Source organism: Micropterus dolomieu, linkage group LG12, assembly GCF_021292245.1.
Source record: "Micropterus dolomieu isolate WLL.071019.BEF.003 ecotype Adirondacks linkage group LG12, ASM2129224v1, whole genome shotgun sequence".
Taxonomy (NCBI): Eukaryota; Metazoa; Chordata; class Actinopteri; order Centrarchiformes; family Centrarchidae; genus Micropterus; species Micropterus dolomieu.
Window position 1 is genome coordinate 22,574,442 of NC_060161.1, and position 25,814 is coordinate 22,600,255.

General features: G+C 39.7%; 2 protein-coding genes across 2 annotated transcripts in view; one reads left to right on the top strand and one right to left on the bottom strand.

Annotated features, from left to right (window-relative positions):
• Window positions 1-10,468, top strand: part of mmp14a (matrix metallopeptidase 14a (membrane-inserted)) — a 16,599-nt gene extending 6,131 nt beyond the window's left edge. The window contains exons 2-10 of the mRNA XM_046064359.1: window positions 3,250-3,398; window positions 3,605-3,727; window positions 4,241-4,548; window positions 4,650-4,811; window positions 5,159-5,298; window positions 5,894-6,032; window positions 6,229-6,379; window positions 7,680-7,795; window positions 8,280-10,468. Of these exons, the coding sequence (XP_045920315.1) occupies window positions 3,250-3,398; window positions 3,605-3,727; window positions 4,241-4,548; window positions 4,650-4,811; window positions 5,159-5,298; window positions 5,894-6,032; window positions 6,229-6,379; window positions 7,680-7,795; window positions 8,280-8,596 (1,605 nt within the window). The 3' untranslated portion in view covers window positions 8,597-10,468. The remainder of the gene's footprint in view (window positions 1-3,249; window positions 3,399-3,604; window positions 3,728-4,240; window positions 4,549-4,649; window positions 4,812-5,158; window positions 5,299-5,893; window positions 6,033-6,228; window positions 6,380-7,679; window positions 7,796-8,279) is intronic.
• A 7,372-nt stretch (window positions 10,469-17,840) lies between these two features.
• Window positions 17,841-20,990, bottom strand: mrpl52 (mitochondrial ribosomal protein L52). The gene is made up of 5 exons (XM_046064399.1): window positions 20,901-20,990; window positions 19,639-19,708; window positions 18,693-18,760; window positions 18,303-18,367; window positions 17,841-18,190 (listed from the first exon to the last, which is right to left on the bottom strand). The coding sequence occupies exons 1-5, from the start codon at window positions 20,932-20,934 to the stop codon at window positions 18,038-18,040; spliced, it is 390 nt and encodes a 129-aa protein (XP_045920355.1). The 5' UTR covers window positions 20,935-20,990; the 3' UTR covers window positions 17,841-18,037.
• Window positions 20,991-25,814: the final 4,824 nt, after the last annotated feature.

Sequence of the window (25,814 nt, forward strand, 5' to 3'; positions counted from 1 at the left end):
GGGGTGCAGAGATGGAGAGAAGAGGGGGTAAATCGTCTCTCCGCAGGTTCGTCATAAGTGAACCTTGTTCTCTGGCCTCTCTGCCCACCACATGACTAACAGTAGCGGTGTGTGCCCAGGCAGGATAAGGCCAGGTAGTCCTGCCCATGCAGTTGCAACATTTCAATCCCTGCCCCCACTGCTTCTCCCTTCACTTGTTGGAGGAAGTCTTGAAGAGAAAAGCAGGAGCAAGAGATATCTGAGGTTTAGATGACGGTAATGGAGGAATTCAGGGTAATTCCACTGACTTAATCTGTGGTGGAGATGAAGATGTGCGTTAACTCTTAGTGTGCAGATACATCAATGGAAACACACAGCTGAACATGCATTCAGGCCTCTTCATCTCCAGCAAAGGGAACCAGGAGATGAGAAGAAAGATACCACTCAAATATTTGTCCTTTCAATATGAAGCTACAGTCACAAAGACTGGACACAGATACCCTGGCTCTGCCCAATTGTAATAATATAGATGCCTAAAGCTCTCTAATTGTGTGCAGCATTAGGGTATGTCACACCTAAACTCCCCTGGAAAAGCACTTGTTATTTTTACAGTTAGATTTCAAACAAACACATATAGTGTATTGGTTATCGAGATTTAAAGCAAGACAATGTAACTTTTTAATGAAGAAATAACTGTGATGGAAATTTGATATTTTACTGTGTTTACTGTTTCACCCTGCATGCTTCATCAGAATAGACCAGTGTTTCACTGTGTGGTATTTGATTATTTTATTATGTTACAGCTAGGTGAAGTTTTCCATTGGAAAGATGCTCGTTAGAGAGTTTTCTCATCAGACTGACCTTGATAGGCCTTCGACTCAGGACAGCTGGTCACTACTCCCTTGTTCTTTTGCTTCCTGAGTAATATAAAGTCACCTGCTCCTTCACTGGCTCTTTGTCTTACACTCTGCAGACTGTTTTGCACTCTGTATGTTTGTCTGACCCTTTGCAAAGAATAAAACCCTTAAAAGATGTATGGATTGTACTTTATTTCAGAAGACTCACTAAAGGACAAATTTCCATTACATAACATAATCACCCTCTTATGAATGAAAAGTAGAATCAAACACACCCTTTAACTCACTAGGGAGTTTGCTGCAATAGCCTTTCAGGTTTGCCCTGTAGCTTATGATGGCTAATGTTAGCTAATGTTAGCAAACTTTACATATGGGCATAGATGTCGGTGGATATTACTACATCAGTTCACTGACTTGACGACTCTTTTCTACTTCTTTTACTGTTAGCATTAACTATTATCCCTTATTTGTCTTTCGTGGCTACAGTGGATGCTGTTCATCAAAAGTTATCTTTATCACTTTAAAATGTGCAGAGCCAGGCCAGCTGTTTCCCCTGTTTCCAGTCTTTATGCTAAGCTAACCATCTCCCAGCTCCAGCTTCATATTTAACGGACAGCTACTATCTTTTCTCATCTACCGTGACTCTCTGCAAGAAAGCAAATAAGTGTATTTTTCCAAAATGTTGGAACTACTCCTTCAAATAGACCACCAGCAGTAGATGGTGGAAATAATAGGCTGTCCTTTCATGTGTATAGATAAATAGTGGTGGTTTTGGTTGACATTAGGGCAGACAGAGAGAGCGGAGGAGGACCGGGGCGATCTTAAATTCAAGTTCTGAGGAACCCAAATGTTGCTGAATATGTTACTTTTTTCCAGCGTTATTATGACCGCCAGTTGTCTTTGGCTGCGAAAGTCTAGACAGAGTTCTGGGTCCTCGTGACTGAAATGACATCAGTGTTTTCAGAGTGTGTGTTTTATTTGGCTTTCAGTTTCTCTCTCATCCCGTCCCTTCTGACCCCACAACAAAGTTTCCCGTAACGAGTTCAGCATAAAATCAAGGGGGCATGTGAGGATTTGGTGTTTGTTTTTAAGAGTTCGTAAACGGGGTAATGTCACAGTCACATGAAGAAAGGACGATAAATTTAACGTGCAGTGTGTGTTGGATGCTGTAGCGGAGGGTTTGTAGGTTCAGCTTGGCACACAAAAACCCACACATAGGCCTACACAATCACTCACTCCCTTTCTCTCCATTATTCATGCAATCTGTGTCTTGCATCTAAGCTCAGAAAAGCAGGTCCAAACAAGCTCTGAAAGTTGACTGGAAGTATAAAAACACCGGCAGGTTCACACAAGAGGCCAATCCCCTGTTTTCTGTTGACTGAGACGTTTTCTAAGATGTTTTCAGGTGTTTTTTGTGTTGTTTCTGGCATTTCACCAGGCTGACTAACCCAGAAAGTAAAACAAAGAAATAGATGGTAATTATGTGTTGCAAAACTCCTGATTACTGCTTAGTATATAAAAAAGCCTCATATAGTAACAATATTATTATATTTTTTTGCAGATAAATGTAAGTTTCCATTTGTTTATCTTTTTGTTGGCATGTTATACAGTATTTTTTTTATTATTTATTTTCCCAAGATTAAGAATTTTCTTCTTGTCTGCCTGATTTGTTTTTTTATGTTATTTTGTATCTATGTTTTCTTGATCAATATATTGATTGTTGGGTCTTTAAAATTACAAAAATTAGCGATTGTAATTGCATATTTTAGCAGTTTGTAATATAAAAGTTTCAGCTTATGTATCTCATAATATACATATATAAATATACAGTATGAGTCGGCTGTTCCAAATCACTGTTGTAGATGCTCATGTTTTTTTATAAAATAATAATAATAATTACATTTGTTGATGGTCAGTGTGTGTACAGCAAATACTGTAATATTAGATCAGGGTCTCATTCATCACGTGGTTGTTCTCTGGAGAAGATAATGAATGCATTAATATTTCTTTGTGTATTTGTAGTTCAATAAATCCCAGAATTATTCAGACTTAGTAGAATATATTTATTATCATGCATGTATGGTCAACTTGTTAGTCTAGACAGTTTATTTTTGGATAAACAAAGTTTTAGTTTAAAAATTTTTCCTTTAGAAATGTTATCTTGATGGAGTGAATTTAAGACTGGATCACATTAAAACACCAACAGATTCATTTTGTAGTGGTTTCATAGCTTCTTGATCAGCTATCCCAACTGTTCACAAGTAAAGGAAACTGCGTCCAACTATAAAGATGACATGTGATACACTTTTTGTTAATTATATCACATCTGATTAGCTTTATCCAACACAAAAGGAAATAGTTGTCCATACAAATATACATCATTTTCGTTATCTCCTCTGTCTCTCTCTCGTAGGCTTGGCTGCAGCAGTATGGCTACCTGCCTCCAGGTGACGTCAGAGCTCAGGCCCTCCGCTCACCAAAGTCAATTGAAAAAGCGATATCAGCCATGCAGAGGTTTTATGGTTTGACTGTCACTGGCTCCACAGACTCCAACACCATGGAGTGAGTCCTGATTGAAAGTTTTTATAACACATAACTGCACAAAGTATTACTGAAGGTTTTTAGTCTCAGATAATATGATGACTTTAGATTGAAAGAGGAATGAAGACAGTAAGCAAGGTCCCTATTTGCAAAAAAAATGTGTCCTTGAGAGGAGTCTGAATATTTTACATCGTTGAGTACATAGTATTTTATTGTGCTGTTTCCAGGGCGATGAGACGGCCGAGGTGTGGCGTCCCAGACAAGTTTGGCCCGGCGCTGAAAAGCAACCTAAGAAGGAAGAGATACGCCGTGCAGGGTCTGAAGTGGGACAAGTCTGAGGTGACCTTCAGGTACACACCGACAAATATTTTGGCTTTTAGTACTAAAGTTTTACATGTGAATTTGATTTATTATACAAGTGATGATCGGATGTAATTTAGGGCTGCAACTAAAGATTTTAATTATTATTCATATACATCTAAAAATGATTTTCATGATTGATCAAGTTTGAGCTATAAAATGTTACGTGAAATATCCATATTGCTTTGCTTTTGTTAAATTCTTAGTGAAATTCCTCAATAATATCACAGTGTTTTGCTTTGTTCTACATTAATTCAAGATACAGTCTTGTTTTTATACCATTTTACACCGAATACAAGACTGCAGACTAATCTACAGACTATCATGTTTGATGTTTTGTGCTTAAGGCTTTTATTGTGAAGCAATTTAACTTTTGTTTGTAACATGTGTTATACAGCCTAAATAAATCTTTACTTTCTCACTTGGTCTCTCACCTCTCTTTACGGTGTTATTTTGAGTCACTGCATCCACCTGAATCTCAGTCTCTCTGTTCGTTATAACAGCATACAGAACTACACCCCTAAGATTGGCGAGCGAGCCACAAATGAAGCCATCCGAAAAGCTTTCAAGGTGTGGGAGAGCGTGATCCCGCTGACCTTCAGAGAGATCCCCTACAGCCACATCAGAGACAAGGTCGACAAGTTCGCAGACATCATGCTCTCCTTCGCAGAGGGCTTTCATGGCGACAGCACGCCCTTCGACGGCGAGGGCGGATTCCTTGCTCATGCTTACTTCCCTGGACACGGCATCGGTGGAGACACGCACTTTGACCTCGCCGAGCCCTGGACTACAGGGAACACCGACCAAGGGGGTGAGAGAGAGAGAGTAGAGTAGACAGTGAAGTGTAGAAGAAGAAGCCCTGGTAGAAACAAAAAACTCACTAAACTGAAATCTTTCTCGCTCTCTCTGAAGGTAATGATGTGTTCCTGGTAGCTGTCCATGAGCTGGGTCATGCTCTGGGTCTGGAGCACTCCAACGACCCCTCTGCCATCATGGCCCCCTTCTACCAGTGGTTTGAAACTGAAAACTTCCAGCTCCCAGATGATGACCGCAAAGGCATCCAGGCAATATACGGTGGGTTGTTCTCCGAGGGGAATTGGGAATTTATTGGAAATAGGCTATATGAACCAAAGTATTTTGACCTGATGATGGTGTCATCCAATAGTTGGTGAGATGTTTCACTTGTGGTGGTGCTAGAGGAAAAGTCAGGAGATCACCAAAGTTTGTAGGATTCATCCTCTGCGAACAATGAATGGGTGGACACAATTTCAGTTCTGTAGTTAGATGTTTTAGTCTGGACCAAAGTGGTGGAAGAGACTCAACACAGTGTTGGTGCATGCATAGATATAGTGAATTATGTTGAGCGGTCTTCATCCAACTTAACCATTTAACTCTTCTATCTCACAACATCTTTCCCACAGGAACCAAGTCTGGAGCTCCCCCTCCTCCCCCTCGACCCACGAAGCCGTCCAAACCCAACAAGCCAGACCACGGCCCAGACATCTGTGAGGGACACTTTGACACCATCGCTGTCCTGAGAGGGGAAAAGTTTGTATTTAAGGTACATTCTCAGACATTCTCCTGTCGCAGCAGGCGTTACTGCCAACATTAACGGTGGCTCGGTACAATTCAAATGTACCAGATGACGGTGTGACTGCTAGTCAGCGTGCACAACACCAGGACCCTGAAACTGAAGAAGCTAAATGGAATTCAGCCATCTTTCATTTTATTATTAAACCGGTGCTTTTCCTTTCCTACTGTACATGTCAAAATGTCTCCCATGAAAAAGGCCTACTGATGCTCTCAAAGACATTTTTGTTTATTTCGTGCTCCCATCACACTGTGAGGTTTTACCCAACATTTACGAAATTAAAACTGCTTGAATTTAACAACCTGCTTCATTAATATGCAGGGTTGTACAGCATATTTAGAGGTGGTGGTATTTAGTTAACATGTGCCTGCAGAATAAAATGAACAAAGGCTGCCCTTTTCTGACACATTTTAATTAATGTTTGCTGAACTGAAGATAGAATAGTCCCATCTTTCAATACATTCGACTGTACTTCTAATCTATCTGTGTGTGTGTGTGTGTGTGTGTGTGTGTGTGTGTGTGTGTGTGTGTGTGTGTGTGTGTGTGTGTGTGTGTGTGTTTGCAGGACAAGTGGTTTTGGCGTGTGCGTAATAACAAGGTATTGCCAGGCTACCCGATGACCATCAGTCACTTCTGGAAGGGTCTTCCCTCAAGCATCAACGCCGCCTACGAGAGGGATGATGGAAAATTTGTCTTCTTCAAGGGTAAATTCCATCTGAGATTAGATTGAAACCAGATTTGGGTCCATTGCGTCATTGCCAGCTGCTCCACTGATGAATTTCATGTGTTTACTATTATGACTGGTCTTCTTTCATCTCTTTTATTCCTCTGATCGTTCCCCTAATCTGTTTTCTATCTCCCTTCTTCTCATCTTCCTGTTGTTGTTTCTTCCATCTCCAGGTGACAGGTACTGGGTTTTCAGTGAGTCCAGCATGGACAAGGATTCCCCCAAGAGCCTGACAGACATGGGCACCGGTCTACCCAAGGACAAGCTCGATGCTGCTCTCTTCTACACGCCGACAGGACAGACGTACTTCTTCAAAGGCACTAAGTTAGTCTCTCTTCAGGGTTTACCACACACACATCTTATTTGTTATTTAAGAAAAGTTAGGCAGGTTAGAAGAAGTTATTCTTCCTCATTTAAAGGACCAATGACTGCAGTTGCAGTATTTTTTACAGACATCTGACCCCAGTTTATCTGTGAAACATTGCGGGAGCATTCCTGCAGCATTCATGCTCTTACCCTTCTTCCCAAACAAATACTGTTCATACTTTTTGAGTTGTAGTAACCTGTTATAACTTGTACTTTTACCATGTTTATCTGTGAACTTGTTATGAAGGTTGCTTTCTACATTTCAGTCCTCTGACTCACACCTTGTCCTTCCTGGGACAGGGACTTTACGATTACACGGTCAACATCGTGGGCGTAGCCAGTATTTTAGAAATGCTGAGGTCATGAGTCAAAATCTCCCCACCCCCTTTTCACTAGCCTCCAAAAGGTGATATTATTTCAGTTACAGTCTATTTCCAGTGTAAACTTTCCATCCTGACGCATGACGGTGTAAATGCTTTTTAAAGGGGAACTCCATCAATTTTACACGTCAAAGTCTGTTTCTACAGGTTTTTGGGGAAGCAAGCTGAAAGAAGTTGTATGAACTCTTTCGTGGCTCCAGAGAGAGCTGCAAAAAAAATCTGATAAATTGCCTCAAGTGATGTCACTTGAGTCAGCGTCAGCTGGGGCTGAAGGCTACAAATTTGAGAACTTAAAAAATCTGGGCGTGTCTTATCAGAGCTCTGTAGCACGCTCCCCATCTCTGCTTGAGGCTAACAGCTCGAGGTTACATTAGCCACTACTAGCATAACACACTTGAAACTCTGACCAAACTGTTTGGAGACCAATTGCATTGTGGGTAATGTAGGCAAACAAGCTCTGACAAGGAGAAAAATGCATGAAATAAAAAATATGTCTGGTTCTGCTGCATTATTTTTAATCTTTTTTTAACTGCCCACCAAGAGTCTGATGATGATATATAGTTTAATGCTAAATCGGTGGAGCCCTCTTTTAAAGCCTTATACACTGCCAGTAATATCATTTTGGTAGAGAAACAGTAAACACAGAGTCTAAAAGATGTCAGCATTTGCCTAAAACACTACCAGGTGTAATTTATGGTTAACTGTAGAATATAAATGGCTCCTCGGGATGTTAAAACCCCACATTCCGCAAATCAACACTAAGGACTTTAACCTTGGTGTTCCCCTGCAACAGCCCTGGATCTGTTAATCATGTAAAGCTGTTTCTTTTGGGAAATAGTTTCTCATACTTAATAGTTCTGTCTTCGTGTCATTCGCAGGTACTACCGTTTCAACGAGCAGACTCAAACCGTGGACAGCGGCTATCCAAAGCCCATCAGCATGTGGAACGGTGCACCGGACAACATCAAGGCTGCCATCATGAGTGAAGATGGATGTAAGTTTTCCACTCATTAAACTGATCATGTGGATGTCTATTGGCCAGGATTTTGTGTTGTTTACAGTTACAGCTGAAAAGACAAGTCGGTTATTGAAAAGTCAACGGTCAGAAAATTGACTGACAACTATTTTGACAATTAATCATCCATCATCTCAAATATTAATAATAGAATTTGCTGCTTTTCTTTGTCTAATGTGATAGTAAACTGAATATCACTGAGTTCAGGGCTGTTGGTCAGACAAAACAAGCATTTTCAAGGAATTTTCACAATTTTCTGACATTTTGCACACCAAACAATGTATTAGTTAACTGAGAAAATAGTTGGCAGATTAATCCATAATGAAAATATTACTTTGCAGCCCTACTGTTGACATAGAGCAGTTCTAGCTCAAACAACAACTGCGGTGTTGTGTTTTGAATAAAAGCAACTCTCAAAACCGCCTCAACTAACTAATCTCTTCCTCTTTCCCCTTTTCCTCAGCTTACACATATTTCTACAAAGCCAACAAGTACTGGAAGTTCAACAACCAGTACATGAAGGTGGAGTCCGGCTACCCCAAGTCTGTGCTCAGTGACTGGATGGGCTGCGAAAGCGAGGAGCCCAGGAAGGGTCGGGAAGAGGTGATCATCATCGAGGTGAACGAGTCACAGAGCGGGGCCGGGCCGGTGGCCGTGGTGATCCCTCTCCTCCTACTGGTGCTGGTTGTGGTCACTCTGGGAGCGCTTTTGTTCTTCAGGAAGTACGGCACGCCTCGACGCCTCCTCTACTGCCAGAGATCCCTCCTGGACAAGGTGTAGACAGAGCGACGGGGTGATTGACAGACTGCCACAGTGGGACAGAAAGGGAGGGAGAGAGAACGAGGGCCGGGTGGAGATGGAAACTGACAGAGGGGGAAGATATGGAAGAGGAGGAGAGAGCAACTGGAGAAAAGATGAAGAAATGGGGGATAGAACAGGGGCAATGTGTAAGTTTTGGGTGGTATGTATGCGCCACAAAAGAGAGAAAAAAAGGCCCTAGAAACTGAAATCAGGAAAATGTGTATTTGTATGTTAACTACGTACTGTTCTATGTTCAGAGATTAACAAATTACCCACAACTTCACATAAAGAAGGGGAAATATACAAAGAGACTCATGTTCATCAACGACTTCCCTCCCGCCTCTCCTCTCTCACGTCCCAGGTATTAAAAAAAACATCCCTCCTTCCTTCCTCTCCTTTAACTGGACGACTCCAGCTGAACTGCTGTCTGATTCATTTCTTTACTCAGAAATTCATCATCTCTGTTAAGAGTTTTTGCTCTAAATACATTTTCTGTCTAATGGGTTTTTTTGGGGGGAGTTTTACTCATTCATTTCAAAATTTTTTGCTCTTGAATCCATTATTTTGGGAAAGCTTTGATATTGGACCATGCAATATTTTCTGCATTTCTTTGATTTCTACTCTACCACTAAGTAGGGCTGGGTTTCTAACCTCATACTTCTTTAGTACTGCCTGAAATGTGTCTACTGCACATAGCATTAAAAACTTTCAAGTTGGCATTAACTGTCTGGTCAGATTCATAACCTTTATTTTCTTATTGTTTTATCGGATATGTCCAGATTTAAAACAATATTTGGACTATTTTATTGAGGCAAAGTTCTTGTACTGTTGTCTGTGTTTAGACAACATCAATGTTTGAGCACTTTGGCTTTTGTTTAAACGAGTGCTCATAATTTTCACAGTAAGGTACTGAATTTTAAAATTATACCTACCAAGATGATTCTCTCCCATCTGCTAAACAAAGATGACTAATCTTCAGTTTTAGTTATTATCACCTGCCTCATTTTTGGATGGATTTGATGGAGTATAATGTCCCTTATGCACAGTGTTAGTATTGATTGATGCAGACTTTTGAACGTAGAGAGATAGGACTTATGATTTAGTATCTGTTTAACCAGGATTATGTCCACAAAAGTCCGACTTAACATGAGGCTGCTGGAGGTGAATGTCCCCTTGACAGTGCAGCTGCAGCCCCGTCAGAACGTCTAACAACATATAACTGATTCACTCAGACTTTACAGGCAAACCTATTCTTTCAGTGCAAGCAGTCAGACGGGAAATATATTTCTTTTTAAAAAAGCATTTTATCTCAGAAATGAGAGTTTTCTAACATTCCAGTACATTTGTTGTTGGATATGAGCAGAGCTGCTTGTCCAAATGTGTCAGTAAGCGGTACACTTTCCAACAATATCGTGCAATTTTTAATTATCGTTGTTATGTGGAATTGTTGTTATTATAAGTATGGTTATTGTTATTATTGTTCTCCTGGTAAAGTTAAAATGACTTCTTTTTTCTTTTTGTTTTGCTTTTGTATATTGTCATTTGGAGTCCTGCTGGACAGAGGCATAACATGACAATGATGGAAATGAATCCCATTTTACACTCATGTGATGAATTAGATAAGATCAGGGGGGTAAATGTGAGTTCAGGCAGTTTCGTTTTACTCGGAGACTCCTGAAATTACCCGGATGTTGGCACAAGCAATACTATTTATGAACTTTGATGGTGCTCATTGATTTACTTCTTCTTTTTTTACACAAATCAAAATTGAAGGTGAATTCATTTAGTTAATAACAATGATAATGGTAATGATATTTATAATGATGATCAATAAAATGGAATGAGATTTTTTCCTGCCTGTTTTCACTTTTGTATTTCATTAGATGAAGTGAAATTAAACTATTTTCTACAAACAATTATACATTTTTCCCCATTCTTTCATAATCTCTGCCTGAATATTCACAAACTTTCAAATCACAACATCTAACAATCCTTCAGCCAAACACATCTGTGGTACTAAATTTTACTCCCCAGAAATAAAAACAAACAAACAAATAAACCCATTTATTCTTATTATTAGCTATTCTGAAAGCTATGCTGCTTTATTACACTGTGTTCATGTGACGAACTCTGCTGATTTTCCCTTTTAGACCTCAGTTGATAAAGAATTATTATGATCTAACAATGTCCTATGGTCCTTGTTCATAAAATCCCAAATCCACTGTGGTCAAGCTAAAAGCACACCTGTTTGCTTAATTCCTGAAAAGCTGACATTTCGGCGTTAGAAGTAGAAGTACATTTCATGGCAGAGCTGTTGCATGAGATTGTACAGGTTTACCCAATAAAGTGGCCAGTGAGTCTACATTGTATGTTGTTCATAATACAGTATTTTGACAGTTAGTATGCAAAAGCTAATTTTGTGCTAAACATGGCCTGATACAAGACTGATGTTGTATTCAGCTGGAGCTTTGGACCATGTTTTATTTTGAAAATCTCACAATTGGAAACTACCGTTTATTATTGAAATGTTAAGTTGTTGGAGGATGTGTTCAGAAAACATGGTTTTTTTGGATAATTACGTCATTCACAGTGGTTCAGCCATTGTGAATCAGGTCAACATCTGCAATTGTTCCACTTATTTCTAGTCCTTAGCTTCTCTCCCTCCAATATGTGCTGCTCTGGAGGATAATCAACAGTCCATCAACACTACACTTCAAAAGTCAAGTGGTTGTAGAAGGTAGACCAGCATTTAAAGTGTGCTTTGTTATTTTGTGTGGTTTTCTTGTGTATTACTACTCTACTCTTCCTACAACTCACATACAGTTCATAACACATTTACCGCAATAATCTCCACCTATTAAAACAGTATCAAAAAATATATATGAAAAAAAAAATACAAACCAACGTGAATTAATCTGAATATTCATATTGCAAAAATATGTTCTGTTTTTTATTTGCATGCAATAAAAAACGCTGTGTTGCTTCTTAAAAAACGTTTTGCAGAAGCTTGAGATACAAAGTATGTCAGACTTTTCACTTAAGATTTGGCTCTCCACATAACCTGATCCTGACCTTCACGGTTAAGTTAGACCGACAAGATAAAACAAACAGAAGTGATGTATGACAAGGTGATCTGCAATGTGTCTTCACCTCGTGACCTCCAGACCAGGACAGACCAGGACTTTGCCTTTTCGAGGGCCACAGAAGGAGCGGTCTGGATACAGTTACGCCATACCACTGGTTGTTTTGGACCATGGTCATGTGTCGAGGAACGAGTTGGAAAAAATGATGGAACGTTCACATTTTTCGGGGAAGTGCGTTCCAACCAAGCATCTGGTATTCTTGAAACATCTCAACCTCTCCGCCAAGCAGCCCGGCTGCAGCCTTCGCGTGCCTATACTGTGTGTGTGTGTGTATGTGTGTGTGTGTGTGTGTGTTTAGGGATATGCAAAGAAAAGCTTACCCCCAACTCTCTCCTCTTAAAATGAATTGTGAATAGTGTGTGAAGACAAAGACAGAAGGGAGCAGTGAGGTGAGGGAAGTGAGAAGGGCAGTTAAACAGAAATGGTTTTATAGGGTTGGGGATATTTTTCCCTCTCCGCATTTCTATCCAAAAAAAAAAACTTCACTCTCCTCCCTCTCTCTTATTTCCTCACCCACTGCAAAATTGTTCTTTTTATGAGGCTTCAGTCTCAAACCACTCCTCCTCTCACCACAAGTATCTCTGGTCTGTTTTTTTCTCTTTTTTCCTCTGCCTCTGTCCTCCTCCCCCTTCAACCTCTTTTTTCCCCATGCTCTCTGTTTTAACTCTTCGCTTACTGTAAATCTATCAGTGTAACTGTAAACAACAACAACCTGGGTAAACCACAAGGTTAGGGCAAACAACCACAAACATAAAAAGAAAATTGCTGAAAATCTGGTTGGTGTTCAACCACGGTTTGGTCTCCCAAAAAACATTCTTTCATGTAAATTATATTTTTCAGAATACATGATATGAATGTGGTTACTTATACACAGTGAAGCTTTTAGCACTTTTAACTGTTAGAAAGTCCTGCATACTAAGTGCTTTTTGTGACTTTAGTGTATATAAAATGCCTTATAAACACAGTTTAGCTTATGGGGTCCTAACCAGTGGAGGTTGACGTGCCCTTGAGCAAGACAGCAACAACATTCAGCAGTGATGTCACAGCATACTGACATACCTTGAAGTACACTGTGGCATCACTGCAGCAGGTTTCCACTGGTTGCTCTTAATGTAATAAAGAAGGTATTTTAACAGGAGAAGATAAGTGTTGTGAATCTTCTTCTTCACGGACAGTGGTGGAACGTTACTAAGTACTTTTACTCAAGTATTGTACTTTCTAATCCACTTCATTAGTCTGGCAGCTTTAGTTAATTTTCAGATAACACATTTTATGCCCTCCCTGTAAAAACCATGTATCTCCAAACTTGGTGATTTTGACCAGAAACATTCAAAATCTGAAGGATCAAGTGTCTCTTTGAACAAATCCTCCTCCTTCTTAAGCTAAATAAACAATTAAACCCCTCCCATCCCCCCTTGGATCTGCTGGAAAATGTGTAGTACAAAGCTGAAGACATCTGAAAGGCCTGTTTTTCTGAGTGGACTTGACAGCGACACTAACCAACAGTAGGCCTATGTAAAGTAGTTAACCTTAAACAGTAAAATGCAACAAGCACATCAATGCACTAGTACTATTAATCCAAAAACATCAAACATACTCAAACACTTATGGGGACCATTTTATTCTTACTTACTCTTTTCTTTATTACAGATTTAATAATTAGCTTGATTGTTTAACTGAATGTAAACAGGTCAAGCTTTAACTATATTTCAGTTTGTGGTTAGTGAGACACTAGAAGTAGCAGTAGCTACAGCTGCTGTGGACCTGAAGAATACGATTCATGACGATACTGTATGCTGACCCGAATGACCCCATTATTTCTGTTTTTTCTACTCACATCTGTTCACCCGCTTTCCTCCTCCACTGACCAAACTGTCCCTCACTCTCTCTGTCTCTGTTTGTTTCCATTAGTCTCAGTGGATGATTACCGACATTATTAATATCATATATATTTTAACATGATTATTACCAATTTGAAAAGGATGCACACCAGTCTTTACAAGACTGAATGTGTTCTTACTGATAGTTTACAACAGATCTAGAAAGCATTATCAAATGGTTTATTAACCAATAACAAAGTCGTCAGTTACAATTAACTGTGCTGAGTTTATTCACAAAGAGAGTGTGCAGACTGCAAACTGTCCTATAAAATGTAAAATCTTAACGACTGGATGCTGCTGTTCATTGACTAAAACTCTCTCTAGGTCAGTGGACAGTTGTAAACCCTTTAAATGGATAAGTGTCTACTTGGTTTTGGTTTTATGAATAAACTGAACAAAAAGTGAGTAACTGACCTGAAGACAAAGAGGCAATATTATCCAGTAGATGTCATGACCCACAGGTTGGGAACCAATGCTCTCAGTTATGCAATTATTTGGATAATATATAATAATTATAATAATACATTTATTTATTTGTAGTATTTATCCAGACAATATGTTAGTACTTCAAATACATGTCTATTATTTACTTAGTGTTTGGGCTCCTATAAGCTTCAGCTGACCAGGTTGTCCATTTTTAAAGATCTGCATTATTTCTTATGATTTTTTATGTTGTGTGATTAAACTAACTGAAGTGGACAGAAAAGAAATAAATTGTTAGTGAATCATTTTAACAACATTTCCCTGGTACTTTTAATATAACCAAATTTCATAAGGAACCAGCAACCTTCTTAAGAAGTCACTGTTCCTTTCTAGGAAATTATGAAACCATGAGACCTGTATGGGGTTTTCAGAAACCCCCCTCTTTTTCCTGCCTCACATCCCTGTTTTACTTTTAAGTTGTCGTGGTGATGCCATCTTGGTGGGTGCACACAGAGGAGCAGTCAGACAAGACAGAAACATGTTTAATGTTGAAAAAGACGTTGCTGATCAGCGGGGGAGATTATAAAACGCCACAGACTGAGTCAAATTTTTCACATAATTTTGGCCATTGTGTGCAGTAATCTGGACATCTGTTTGGAGGAGCTACCAAGCGTATCTGCCAAGCAGCTGCTCTTTGTGTTGTCCTGAATGTCACGGACATGAACGCAGAAGAGTCCTTGGCTTATTGCCCCTTCTCCCCCTTTCTCCAGCCATTTTAGTGCTGAACTCATACAGTCTGGCTGGGCGGTGCAGGAACAACCATCGTTCTCTGCACTCCTGATCCATGCCAGGCAGGAAGCGGCCAGGACAGCTGCTTGCAATTCAACCTGAGACTTTGTTTGGGTGACCTACATTATGGCACCATGTGCTTTCTACTGTAACTTTAATGGCATATTTTCTTTTTCTCTTCATTTTCTTGCTTTGCTGGGAAGTTACTAAGTACATTTACTTAGTACTTAAGTACAATTTGGGGGTACTTAACTTGTACTTTGAGCATTTCACTTTCATGCTACTCTATATTTCTTCAAGGCACTTTTAATTCCACTGTATTTATCTTGCAGCTACAGCTACTAACAACTTTTTTAGATCAAGACTGTACATTAAAGACCTATGAAAGGCTTATAAAATACAACACATTGGTTAAGATTAAACCAGTCATTCCCAGTCTTTTTGGCTTGTGACCCCTTGTTCTTTGGGCTGCTTGTCACCTTTCAGATGAGTTGTTAGCAGTTCCTTAAACCTCTCAAATAGTTTCATTTAAATAACAGTTTGAGGCCCAAATGGGTCAAATTATCCAATATTTAAAAAAGCCAAGTCTAATAAATATATTCAAATGTGTGAAGCATAATTTTGTTTTCTCCCATTAATCATCTCACAATCCCTCAGGTTTATTTTGTGACCTTTTGGAGGGGCCCAACCCCTAGGATGAGAATCACTGGACAACTATCTAACTGTATATAAAATTTAAAACTAGTTCCTTCAGCAAAATATATTAAAAATGCTTTTGTTAAAAATAGTTCTGTAGTTTTACTTAAGTGGGATTTTGAATGCAGCACCTTTACTTGTAATGGAGTATTTTTACATCAGTGTATTTGTACTTAAGTAAAGGATCTTACGTCTTCCCTTACTGCAGCCACAATCTTTATCTCCTACAGAACAAACTCCCTTCCTGCAGAAGCATTTTAACAAACTGACAGTATCCATGAGTAATAATAAATTTTACTGATGCCAAAAATAATTAATCAAGTTGCATAAAAGCAAACAAATTTCCCAAGTATCCTACCAAGGCAGCCATATTGCATGTGGTATAGGCTACTGTCCAACTAGAAACAAACAAAGATAATTGCAGCCTGCAGTGCCAGTTCTCATACAGTCATTCACAGTTCAAAACGATCAGGCTGTGTAATTTTGCCAAACATGCTAGCCAGGGTGCCCCGCGCTACAGGAACAGCCTGATCAGGGAGCGGTCTTTGGGAACGAGTTGCTGAATCAGACCCTCCACAAACTCTGCACCGGGGCACAACTCATCCTCCTGCACCCCCGTCCCAGTTGTATCTGGCAGGAAACCCTCCCTGTTTCTGGTCTGAGGTTGAAATTACAGAAGCATGTCAGCTAATCCCCATCCTCCGCCCCTCCAACCTACCAGACTGACCTCACCTAGAGTCCCCCTATCCTTCTAAAACACCCTAAGCCTCCCTCCCTCCATCGCTGACTTCTGCACAATAAGCATCTGGTTCTCATTTCCCCAAAACCAAAACAACACGAGGAGGAGAGGAAGGGGGGGGGATTGTTGAGGAGAAAGCAGGATGTGAAAAGAGAAAGAATGAGGAGTTACATTTATCACTGTTTGTGCAGTTGGAGGTCTTTGATGGTGCAGGTGTGAGAATGTGCACGAATGAAGAATGTCTCAATGCTCAGTGTTCTCCCACACCTCTGTAACACAACAGTCAGCTCCTTTGGTCAACTGCACTCAAAAAAGGTTAAGACAAGGAGAGGAGGGAGAGGGGGGAGAAAACTCCCATCCTATCCACAGAAAAGAATCTGCAACTCAGCGGCTGGCAGCCTTAATTACAGTGGGGCTTTGCTGAAGTCTGCAACAAGACAAAGAGAGAGAGAGAAAAATAAAAAGAGGCAGAAGGAGGGGGAGAAATACATGAGGGAGAGGGCTGATGGCGAGAGGGGGGAGAGAGGAGAGCCTTTTTGTAAATAGTCTGTTTATAAGACAAAGTCACTCTAAATTAGTGCTGACTTAACAAAGGCACAGCTACTCAGCGTCCCTTTACACCATACATGCATACGACACAGAGTTCAGTTTGAGTCTCTTGAAAATACTTCATCAGTGTTGCAATAATGGTTTTTCAAGGGGTACAAAAAGTCCCTGCAGGAGCTGCTCAAAAACAATTTCAAAGACACACATAAGAAGAGGTGGAATTCAATTTCATGCAACGTCCTCGTAGCCGATTTGTGTTTTCTGCTTTTAAAAATTGGGATGATGCAAAAGACAAGTGATTCTGCAGCTTAAGGCTTTGTGCGGCTTAAAATGTGAACCGATACCGGTCAAATATCACATTCGGTGGGATGAAACTTTCTGCCAACTTGGCCGCAGCCAGCTAATCATCTTTCCAGACACCCAGGCTGCAGAACTGTACAGTCGAAATTCAAACTTCTCCCTCTGTAGGTAGAGCTGCCCCATGAAAAATAAGACCCAAGAGGCTTTAAATGAGTAACACAAAGCTTGGTGTGAAACACCCCAATCTTTCCAAGAACCAACAAGAATCATGTTTTACTTTTAGTTTGTTGTTTTTGGAGCAGATTTATTTTCAGTCTTGCTACTAAAATTGTGAATTTTTTTCTGGAAACGGTGTCACAGAAGTTTCTTTTTTTATTGGCTCTCTACTTAAACTTAACAAAGCTGCTACCCCGAGGTGGACTTGACTAAAAAACTTCATGTATTTTGAGTAATTCCACTGAGTTACTGCAGCATGCCAAGGTGTGAACCCCCCTCTAACACACATATATACACAGTTAGGCCCTGAATCAGTGCTACTTTATGTTTGCCAGCTCCTCCCTTCCTCCTTCTGCCCAACAAAACTCCTCTCTGAGTCCAACACCAGACAAAATGGCGTCACACTGCCTTACAGAGGAGAAACACTGCATTCTAGTGGAAGCTGAGAGATATTAACTCTAATAATAATAATGATGATAATAAACAATCCATACACGCCAACGTTCGTTTACTGGACAACTGATTCATATTTAAAGCATAAATCAGAACAAACATTTAGTGCAGGAATTCATGAAAAGTAAAAAACACATACTGTGAAGCAGGAGAAAACCCACAAGGATATCATAAATACATTAGATATGCTGACTATCAACCGATCGCAGCAGTTTTTGATTACGATGACATGTTTCTAACTTTGAGATTTTGTCTTCATTAACAGCTTCCCTTTAGGTTTGAGTAAAAGAGACTTCTTGTGCTCCTGCATTCTTGCAGCCTCTTCCTGTTTTTTACTCCACGCCTCTATCCCTCTGTCCACCTCCGAGTTCAGCATCACAATACGTCTCTGCAAGAGAGGACGCCAAGGTTACAGATAAAAGCGTGTAATAAAAACACAGAAAGAGCGATAAGTAGATGCTTTAAAACAAAATAAAAAAGGCAAATGTGTTGATACGCACAGCTAAAACTTCCCTCTCTTGCTTTCTTCTCAGCTGTCCCTTCAGAGGAGGCGCTGCTCGTCCATCTGTCCAGATACACAAACAAGAAACAGTTACACACACACACACACACGAGGTTACAAAATGTGCTAGAAGTAGATCACAACATTTTCACTGTTATCTCCAGAAAGAGAGAAAAGGATAAAGACTTGTTTTCCCTAAACAAATTACCCTGAATTTATTAAGATCAATGTCAAGTGAACTCCTTCACTCTACATAGAAACAATAAGTGTGAATCACGTCTCTGTTGAAGTCTTCTCCCTCGCTGCCTCATTACGTGAGCTCTGAATTAGGCCTCTGTTGCTTGAAAACTGCTCCTAATATGTGTGACTCCACATAAAAATCAAATACCTGCAAACGACCAATCAGGCAGATCTGTCAGGGGGCCATATTCTGTGCCGCTTCGGGGAAGTCCATGTCTGCAGGCAAACACAAACATTATGAGGACGTGAAATTAGTTGTTGCTTACTGTGCAGTGTTGCTCCAAAAACAGCCTGATCCCAAGCATAACACTGCACAGACAAGGGGAGAACTTGTGTCTCATAGGGGCTCATTTTTTAGCAGGTTAACCCAGAGGCATGTTGCAGAAAACTACTGGTGCGATTAGTTTTAGTAGGATCTGGACACATGTTCCCCTTGGATCCAGCGGCGTCTTCTCACTATGTGTCTCAGCCTGTGTTGGCAGCAGGAGGACAGTTAGCTCACCTCCCAGCACTTAACTGCTGAGGGCTGAATATCAATAAATTACTGTTTTCAATACACTCACACTGACTTGCCCATATTAGAAATAATAAAAAAGTGTCCTGACTTGGTCGCATGTAGCACAATTCTATTTATTATTGCATAGGCCAAATAGGATTCACATCTTCATTATGTCTTCTTCTATTTTTATTTCCAGTGCAGTGATACATTTTGGTATTGATATGAAGTCACAGTGTCACAATACAACACATATAAAAGTTATTCATAAAATAGAAGAAGTATTAAAATCTGGCATTAAGAGGTGTCTGTTATTTGTCTGGTGCATAATTACTGGTATTGATTTGGAGTCACTGGGTCACATTACATGAACGCCACTGGGAAAACCGACGTTTTCTATTAAAATTATTTAGGTAAAATACATTTTACACATTAAGTGTTACAAATACACATTAGCAATCAAAATAAGTCTATCCCACAATGACTTTTTGTGTCATTTTTCCAGTGTGAGTGCACTGCATACTCACTAAGAGTAAAGAAAGGGACACAGCATCAACGTGTCCACAGTGGGAAGAAGGAACACCAACAGTGAACTTACTCTTTCCTCCATTTTTCTCCAGCCTGTACTCCACATGTTGTGCTGAGCTGCCGGCTGGAGTGCCTCAACACTGAAAAACAGACAAATCAGCCCCTGAAGTCAGACAGTTAAGACACCCACACTGAATTCAGCTGTATCTGTACAGTTTTTGTAATTCTTGTGACCTCATTCTTGTCATACATTTTAAAAAGTCACCCAACATATGACAGACACATTTCTGAATTCCTCAGGGTGTCTACTCTCTCTGTATAAAGAAATTAAGTGTGGATGGATATTTTGACAAAGCACGGTTCACCATTTTGTTGTAGTTGACACAAAACTCATTTTCACTAACAAGTTTGGTAATTTGGAACACAGTTTTATTAGTGTATGCCCCTGCTGTAACTGTAATGATATATTTCAGTATGAAGTATTGTAAACATATTTCTTAAACTATCCATAGATTATATTAAATTTAACTAAAGATATGTCTATGGTTACTTTATATTACGTATTACCCTATGATTTGTTATGATGGCTTCATTTATTATCAACTAATGTCAACAAGCTAGGCTATTGATTAAGATGTTTAAATGATTAAAGAATAAATGAATAAAACAAGATTAATTTTATTTATGTATCTGTTTCTGGGTGCCATTCTACTGCAACAGAAGGTTAATTCATCATGGATAAGTATAAAACACTAACAAAGTGAGTGGGCTTTGCTAGATTAGACTTAATTATTTGTTATGAGCCTTTCATAAACATATTAAACACTTATTGTTTGTCACACAGTTTGGGGTATTAGCATCATTGAGCATATTACCCTATGTACTTAAAAGTTGCCTGTATGTTGATCTACATGTGTGGCCCCTCTTTGTATCAGGTTGTATGAATCCACATTAGTGATACATCTCATTTCAAAAGCCTTTTAACACAGCTGAGACACATCTCTAATTAATAAGTAAACACGCAGTTATGTGGTTTCTTTTTCTCCTGAGTGGGTTAGCTGAGTAACCTTGCAGAGGAATAACCCACAACATAATAAAGTCTACTTTAAATCTACTTTCCTCAGGAGTTTGCTGGACAGAGACGTTAGCATCAGCGTTAGCCTCGAGACTCATTACCGTATTTACGGTGGTTATTCAAACACGCAACTGCATCTAAATCAGCGACTGGTACAAGAAGATGTTATATATTTACAGCAACGAAACTCAGCTTTTGGGGTTTTAAAAGGTCTCTCTCTCACACACAACAGATTTACAGAATAACCTCTGTCCCACCTGAACAGCACAATGTCCTCACGGGGGCCGCCATGTTTGTCTGCACTGCTGTGTGTTGACCAGCAGGTGAGGCTGAAGATTCACTGAGAGCCACTTTTAATGTTTGGTGACTGAAAATTAGATTTTATAACTCCAAACATAAACAAAACTAAGCTCCGAAGGTTATTATAAGCTCTCAGTTTGTTATTTTTCTCATCTGGATTATATCTCACGTTGCTGATTTTTGTTGTTGTTGTTTATTCAGTCATTAAAACCTGTTTCTATTCATTTATTTAGTTCATTAAAGAAAAAACAATAGGACCTATATTCAAGTTAATCACACTTGATTAGAATATTATAATTGTGCCAGTTGTTGGGGATACGAATATTTTCTCTTTATCTGTGTTAATCCATACATCACTATACATCAAAGAGGCTTGAGCACTGCTTACACTGTTGAATCGTTATCTTAATGAGTAATTTAGATATTTGGATTCCTTTGGCCTAGGCCGGATTACCAAATAGCCAAAGCATGCAGCTGAGCTGCACTAGGACCCCAGAGACCCTAGGGCCCCCAAGAGCCCCCAGGTTCACTGTCAGTTCCTTTGTTTGTTTGGTAATCAGATTAACATTGTCTGACGCCATACGTATAATATCAACTGAGGCTGGTCCTTCATTATGACCTTATCTTGTGACCCTGTCCTGTAGAGGGGCCCCGTGTCAGAATCGAGTTACTGCAACATAAATGACACATACAATTTGGGGCCGCATACTATTATTTCAGCATGGGAGTGCTGGTTGGTGTCCAAGCATATAATGAAGCTGCCCTGTGTAGTCTGCTCTGGTCTCCTATGTGGCATTTGGGGTTCAATGGGGGCAAATTTTTGCTGCTGGGCCCCCTTAACAGGCTGATCCAGCCATAACTTTGGCAATCATCATTGAAATAGCATTTTGACATTGTCACAGTAGGACAAGGTATAACTAATTAATAATGTTTGCATTCCATGTAGGCTAGTTATTGTGCATGCTGGTCAACTGGACTTACTGGGACACTTAAATACAACATACATGTTCATCAGTTCAGCTCTCATTTCTGACCCTCTCTCTGACCACAGTCCAGTGTGACCTCTCAAGTCATCGTGTGTTGCTTCTCTGACTGCAGCATGAGATCTAGATTTGAGAGTGTTTCTACTCACTTTGGCCCTGTTCTCTGGAAGAAAGTGAAAATGTTTCTGTTGTTCAGGCTTATAAATAGTTTGTGCATGTCTGTGGAGTGGATGTCTTGTGGTGGGTGGGTGAATCTGTATTTTTTTTTCTTAGTTTTATCTTTGTTGCTGTTGCACTTTCCTGTATTTTATCTATTGTGCATGTTCCTGTATGTGTTTCAATGTAAAGCACACTGAGTTTACCTGTATTTAATTTAATTGAAGCATTAAAGGAGCACGCCACTGATTTCACATGTCAAAGTCAGGGGGACAAGTCATGTGGAGTAGTTTCTCGTCGTTTAATGTGGCCTGAGACCTCGGATGGGCGTTGTCAAGTCTGAGAAAGAAGATGATGTCATAGTGAAGTCATCCCAGGTTATCCCAGCTTGAGACCTGAGAAGTGTGACTCCTCTTTAAAGTTTATGTGTTGTAAGGTTAACAGTTCTCCTCTCAGATTGCCAAGGAAGGTCTGGAGTGGTGAAAACATTTACATAGTAACATTTGAGAAATGAAAATCTGTTTTGTATTTTCTGTCTTTTTCCATCCTCCATCATCATGTGACCCCTCAGATTCATATTGGGACCCCTTGGAAGATCCAAACACTTAACGTTACTACCTGGAGTCCTGGAGTTGTTTTGTAGTAGTTGTTTTTTGTTGAAGTGTATGATCCAGGGTTTTTGGAGCTTGATCCAGACTTTTGACTCAGAATCAGGATTCCAGGGCCCATGTCACCTCAGATACCTGTTTCACATGAATTCCCCAACTTTAAAAAGAAATGCAAAAACACTTTGCCCGTTTGAGTTCAGGTGACAAACATCTGGCCTATTATTTAAAAGAAAACGTCAAATTTCTCCAGGAAACATCTCATCGTTGTGTTTATGTTAAATGTTGAGTTTGTATGTTTCCTAAATAATTACACAAATACATCCTGAGGGGGAAAAAATTGAGGCTGTGAAGGAGAGCACTTGATGGTGTCGTGTCTGTGAGTTTTATAGGCCTAAACATGACTGTATTTCGCTGAAACATAAATGCAGACAGAGCACCGCCGCGCTCGCAGCTCTTCAAAGTATTGCTTTTGTATGAAGTGCTCCGCTACTAAGCCCAGAAGAATTTCTCTGTTAGCTTTTCAGACAAGTTCCCACTCGTAGTCTGAGAGGTAAACGCTGGAGTCTGCAGAGGCTGCTGCAGGGACTCCGGTGAACCGCAAGGGCCATGAAAGGCTGCATGTGGAGGGGAGGGGGACTCCGGGGCTGACAAGCCTTTCCAAACACCATGTTGCTTTATCAGGATTGGTGTGTTTAGGTGTGTCCGCTAACTGCCACAAACAGCCGGAATCAGGACTGACTAAGGGCGGCCAGCCCTGAAACAGTCGCGGGATGTTTACCCCGTGTCCTCCTTGGAGAACTCAGACACGCCGAAAAAATCCACCAGCCGCCTCACTCCTGCGTGTCCCTCCGCGCATTCCACTGGTGGTACTAAAAAGTAGTGCCGTTGCCTAAACGACTCATTTATTTTCTCATTTCGACAGATTTACAAACGTTTCAAACAGTGGTGGAGGAAGCACTCTTCTATTCAATCTTTTATAACCTAAGCAGCAATACCACCGTGTCAAGGTACTAAATAATGTACACAATGTATAGCTCACTATATGCAATATACAATTAACATTCAATAATAGTAAAGATACACACTGTATAAACACTATTCATTCAATATACAATACCAATAATGATAAGAAAAATGATGTGTTAAATCTCATACATTCTAACACTTAGTGTAAATTGCATAGAGTTAGAAAAAGTAGCCTACCCATTATGTAGAATAGACCCTGTCATGGTGTGATATTCTTATTATATTATTACTGATGTATTCATGTGTACTGGGCAGTATTTTAATGTTGTAGCTGGTCAACATGGAGCCTATATGTTTAACATATTTATAAGCTGTTGGGTCGATAAATCTCTAACAATGTGTCATATTGAAGAAGATGATCATAGTAGATCAAAAGGAGTAAAAAAGTGCAATATTTTTAGGTATTAGGTAGCTAGACCAAGTGTCTTCAAAGTTTAGGCTACTTGAGTTTCTTTCCATCTGTGGTTTAAGACACTAATTTATAGCCTACATTTAGGCTAATTGCACAACAGATTACATTATCAAAAAAAGGAGCAGGCCTCGTTTTTATAGTGATTCAGAGGTTGCAGTCATGTAAGGATCACAAGGACAAAATAATGGCTTTTCTGAAAACAGACTTGTTTATATTTGGCGGTAGTGCGTGGTGGTCAGTTCACTGCAGAGCCACAGCCACATGAATGTTTCTGTATCCAGTGCTCAGTCATAATAAACATAGCCAACTAATGGTTAGACCATTTTCAGATCAGCCTCAGGGCTCAATCAACCGGCTAAGGGGCCTCAGGGCAGAAATTAGTTGTGGGTCCCTATTGACGCCATATATTTGTTCCACAATTTGATTCAGTACATTTTTATGAGTATCCATCATGCAAGCATATAATAAACTGAAATAATAAAGTCTGTTAAATCAGATAAATTTCATCTGGCTAGATGAATGTGATCCTGGTGGAGACACATGCTCCTAAATCCCTCTTTCTTTTTTTTCAAATTTGAACTAACTTTATGCTTTTGTGGTGTCTGATATAGTGAGCTGCTATATAAATAATGTTTACCAACTTACTTTTACTATGGAGGGATGTTTGTTTCTTTTTTTCTTATTTCATAGTCATCTGTCAACATTTAGACAAATGAAGCCGTCTGAAATCTTCTAAAAGTCAAACTATAAAAATGCTTGCATAAGTAAAATTTTGAAGTACTTGTACTTTACTGGAGTGTTTCCAATTTTTTTAGACTTCTACTTCACTACAATTCAGAGGGAAGTATTGCACTGCTATATAATCCAGATCTTCTTGTTACTAGTTACTTTGTAGATTCCATATATATTATAATGCAAAATAAAAATTAACAAATAAATTATAATATATCATAATTGATTAAGCTACACGGCAATAGCTAGGCAATATAAAGTAGTTTATATAGGCTTTATATAGGCTACTTTACCAGTTCCAACATGATGCTTTCACGTAAATGGATCATCATGATCATAATCCACTGACATATTATTATGAAATGGGCCAGTCTATCTAATGAGTCATTTTAGGCTACTTTAAGTAGGCCTATTTTAACATTTTGATGCTAATACTTGTGTACTTTTACTTTTAGCAGAGTGTTTTAAACAGTGGTAGCCTATAGCTACTTTTACTTAAAAACAATATCTGAGTTACCTTCTTCTTCTTAATCCAATGTCAAACCCCCACACATTTTAAGCCAAATATAAGACATGCCCTCAGCAGTAGCCACGGCCCTGCGTGGGTTGAGATCTCTGTGAAAACAGTTTTATTTTGGTTTGACAACTGATAACCCAATTTGCTGAGGCTGAAAGAAATTTAAGTGAGTGGACATTTGGTTATCCCACGCCCCCAAAGAGCAGGTCCCATGGTCAAAGTAAACATTATAAAGCATCTTTTTTATCTATCACCCTCATTATATTTGGTCTTGGCGGAGGGGGCACGTCCTCTGAGGGAGGTTTGCGTATGAATGACGACATAGCCATGGCTGGTGGAAAGGTGTTCCGGCCTGGTGGGGGAAACGAGCCGCGGCAGATTATAAAGGAGCAGTGATGCGTCAAGCTGAGCACGCCGACCGAACGCGGAGCAACGGC

Coding starts and splice junctions, on each gene's coding strand:
- mrpl52 (XM_046064399.1), bottom strand. CDS start 20,934: ATGGCGGCCCCCGTGAGGACATTGTGCTGTTCAG. Junction 18,761..19,638: donor GGAGAAAAATGGAGGAAAGA/GTAAGTTCACTG, acceptor GTTTGCCTGCAG/ACATGGACTTCCCCGAAGCG. Junction 18,191..18,302: donor AAGAGAGGGAAGTTTTAGCT/GTGCGTATCAAC, acceptor CCTCTCTTGCAG/AGACGTATTGTGATGCTGAA.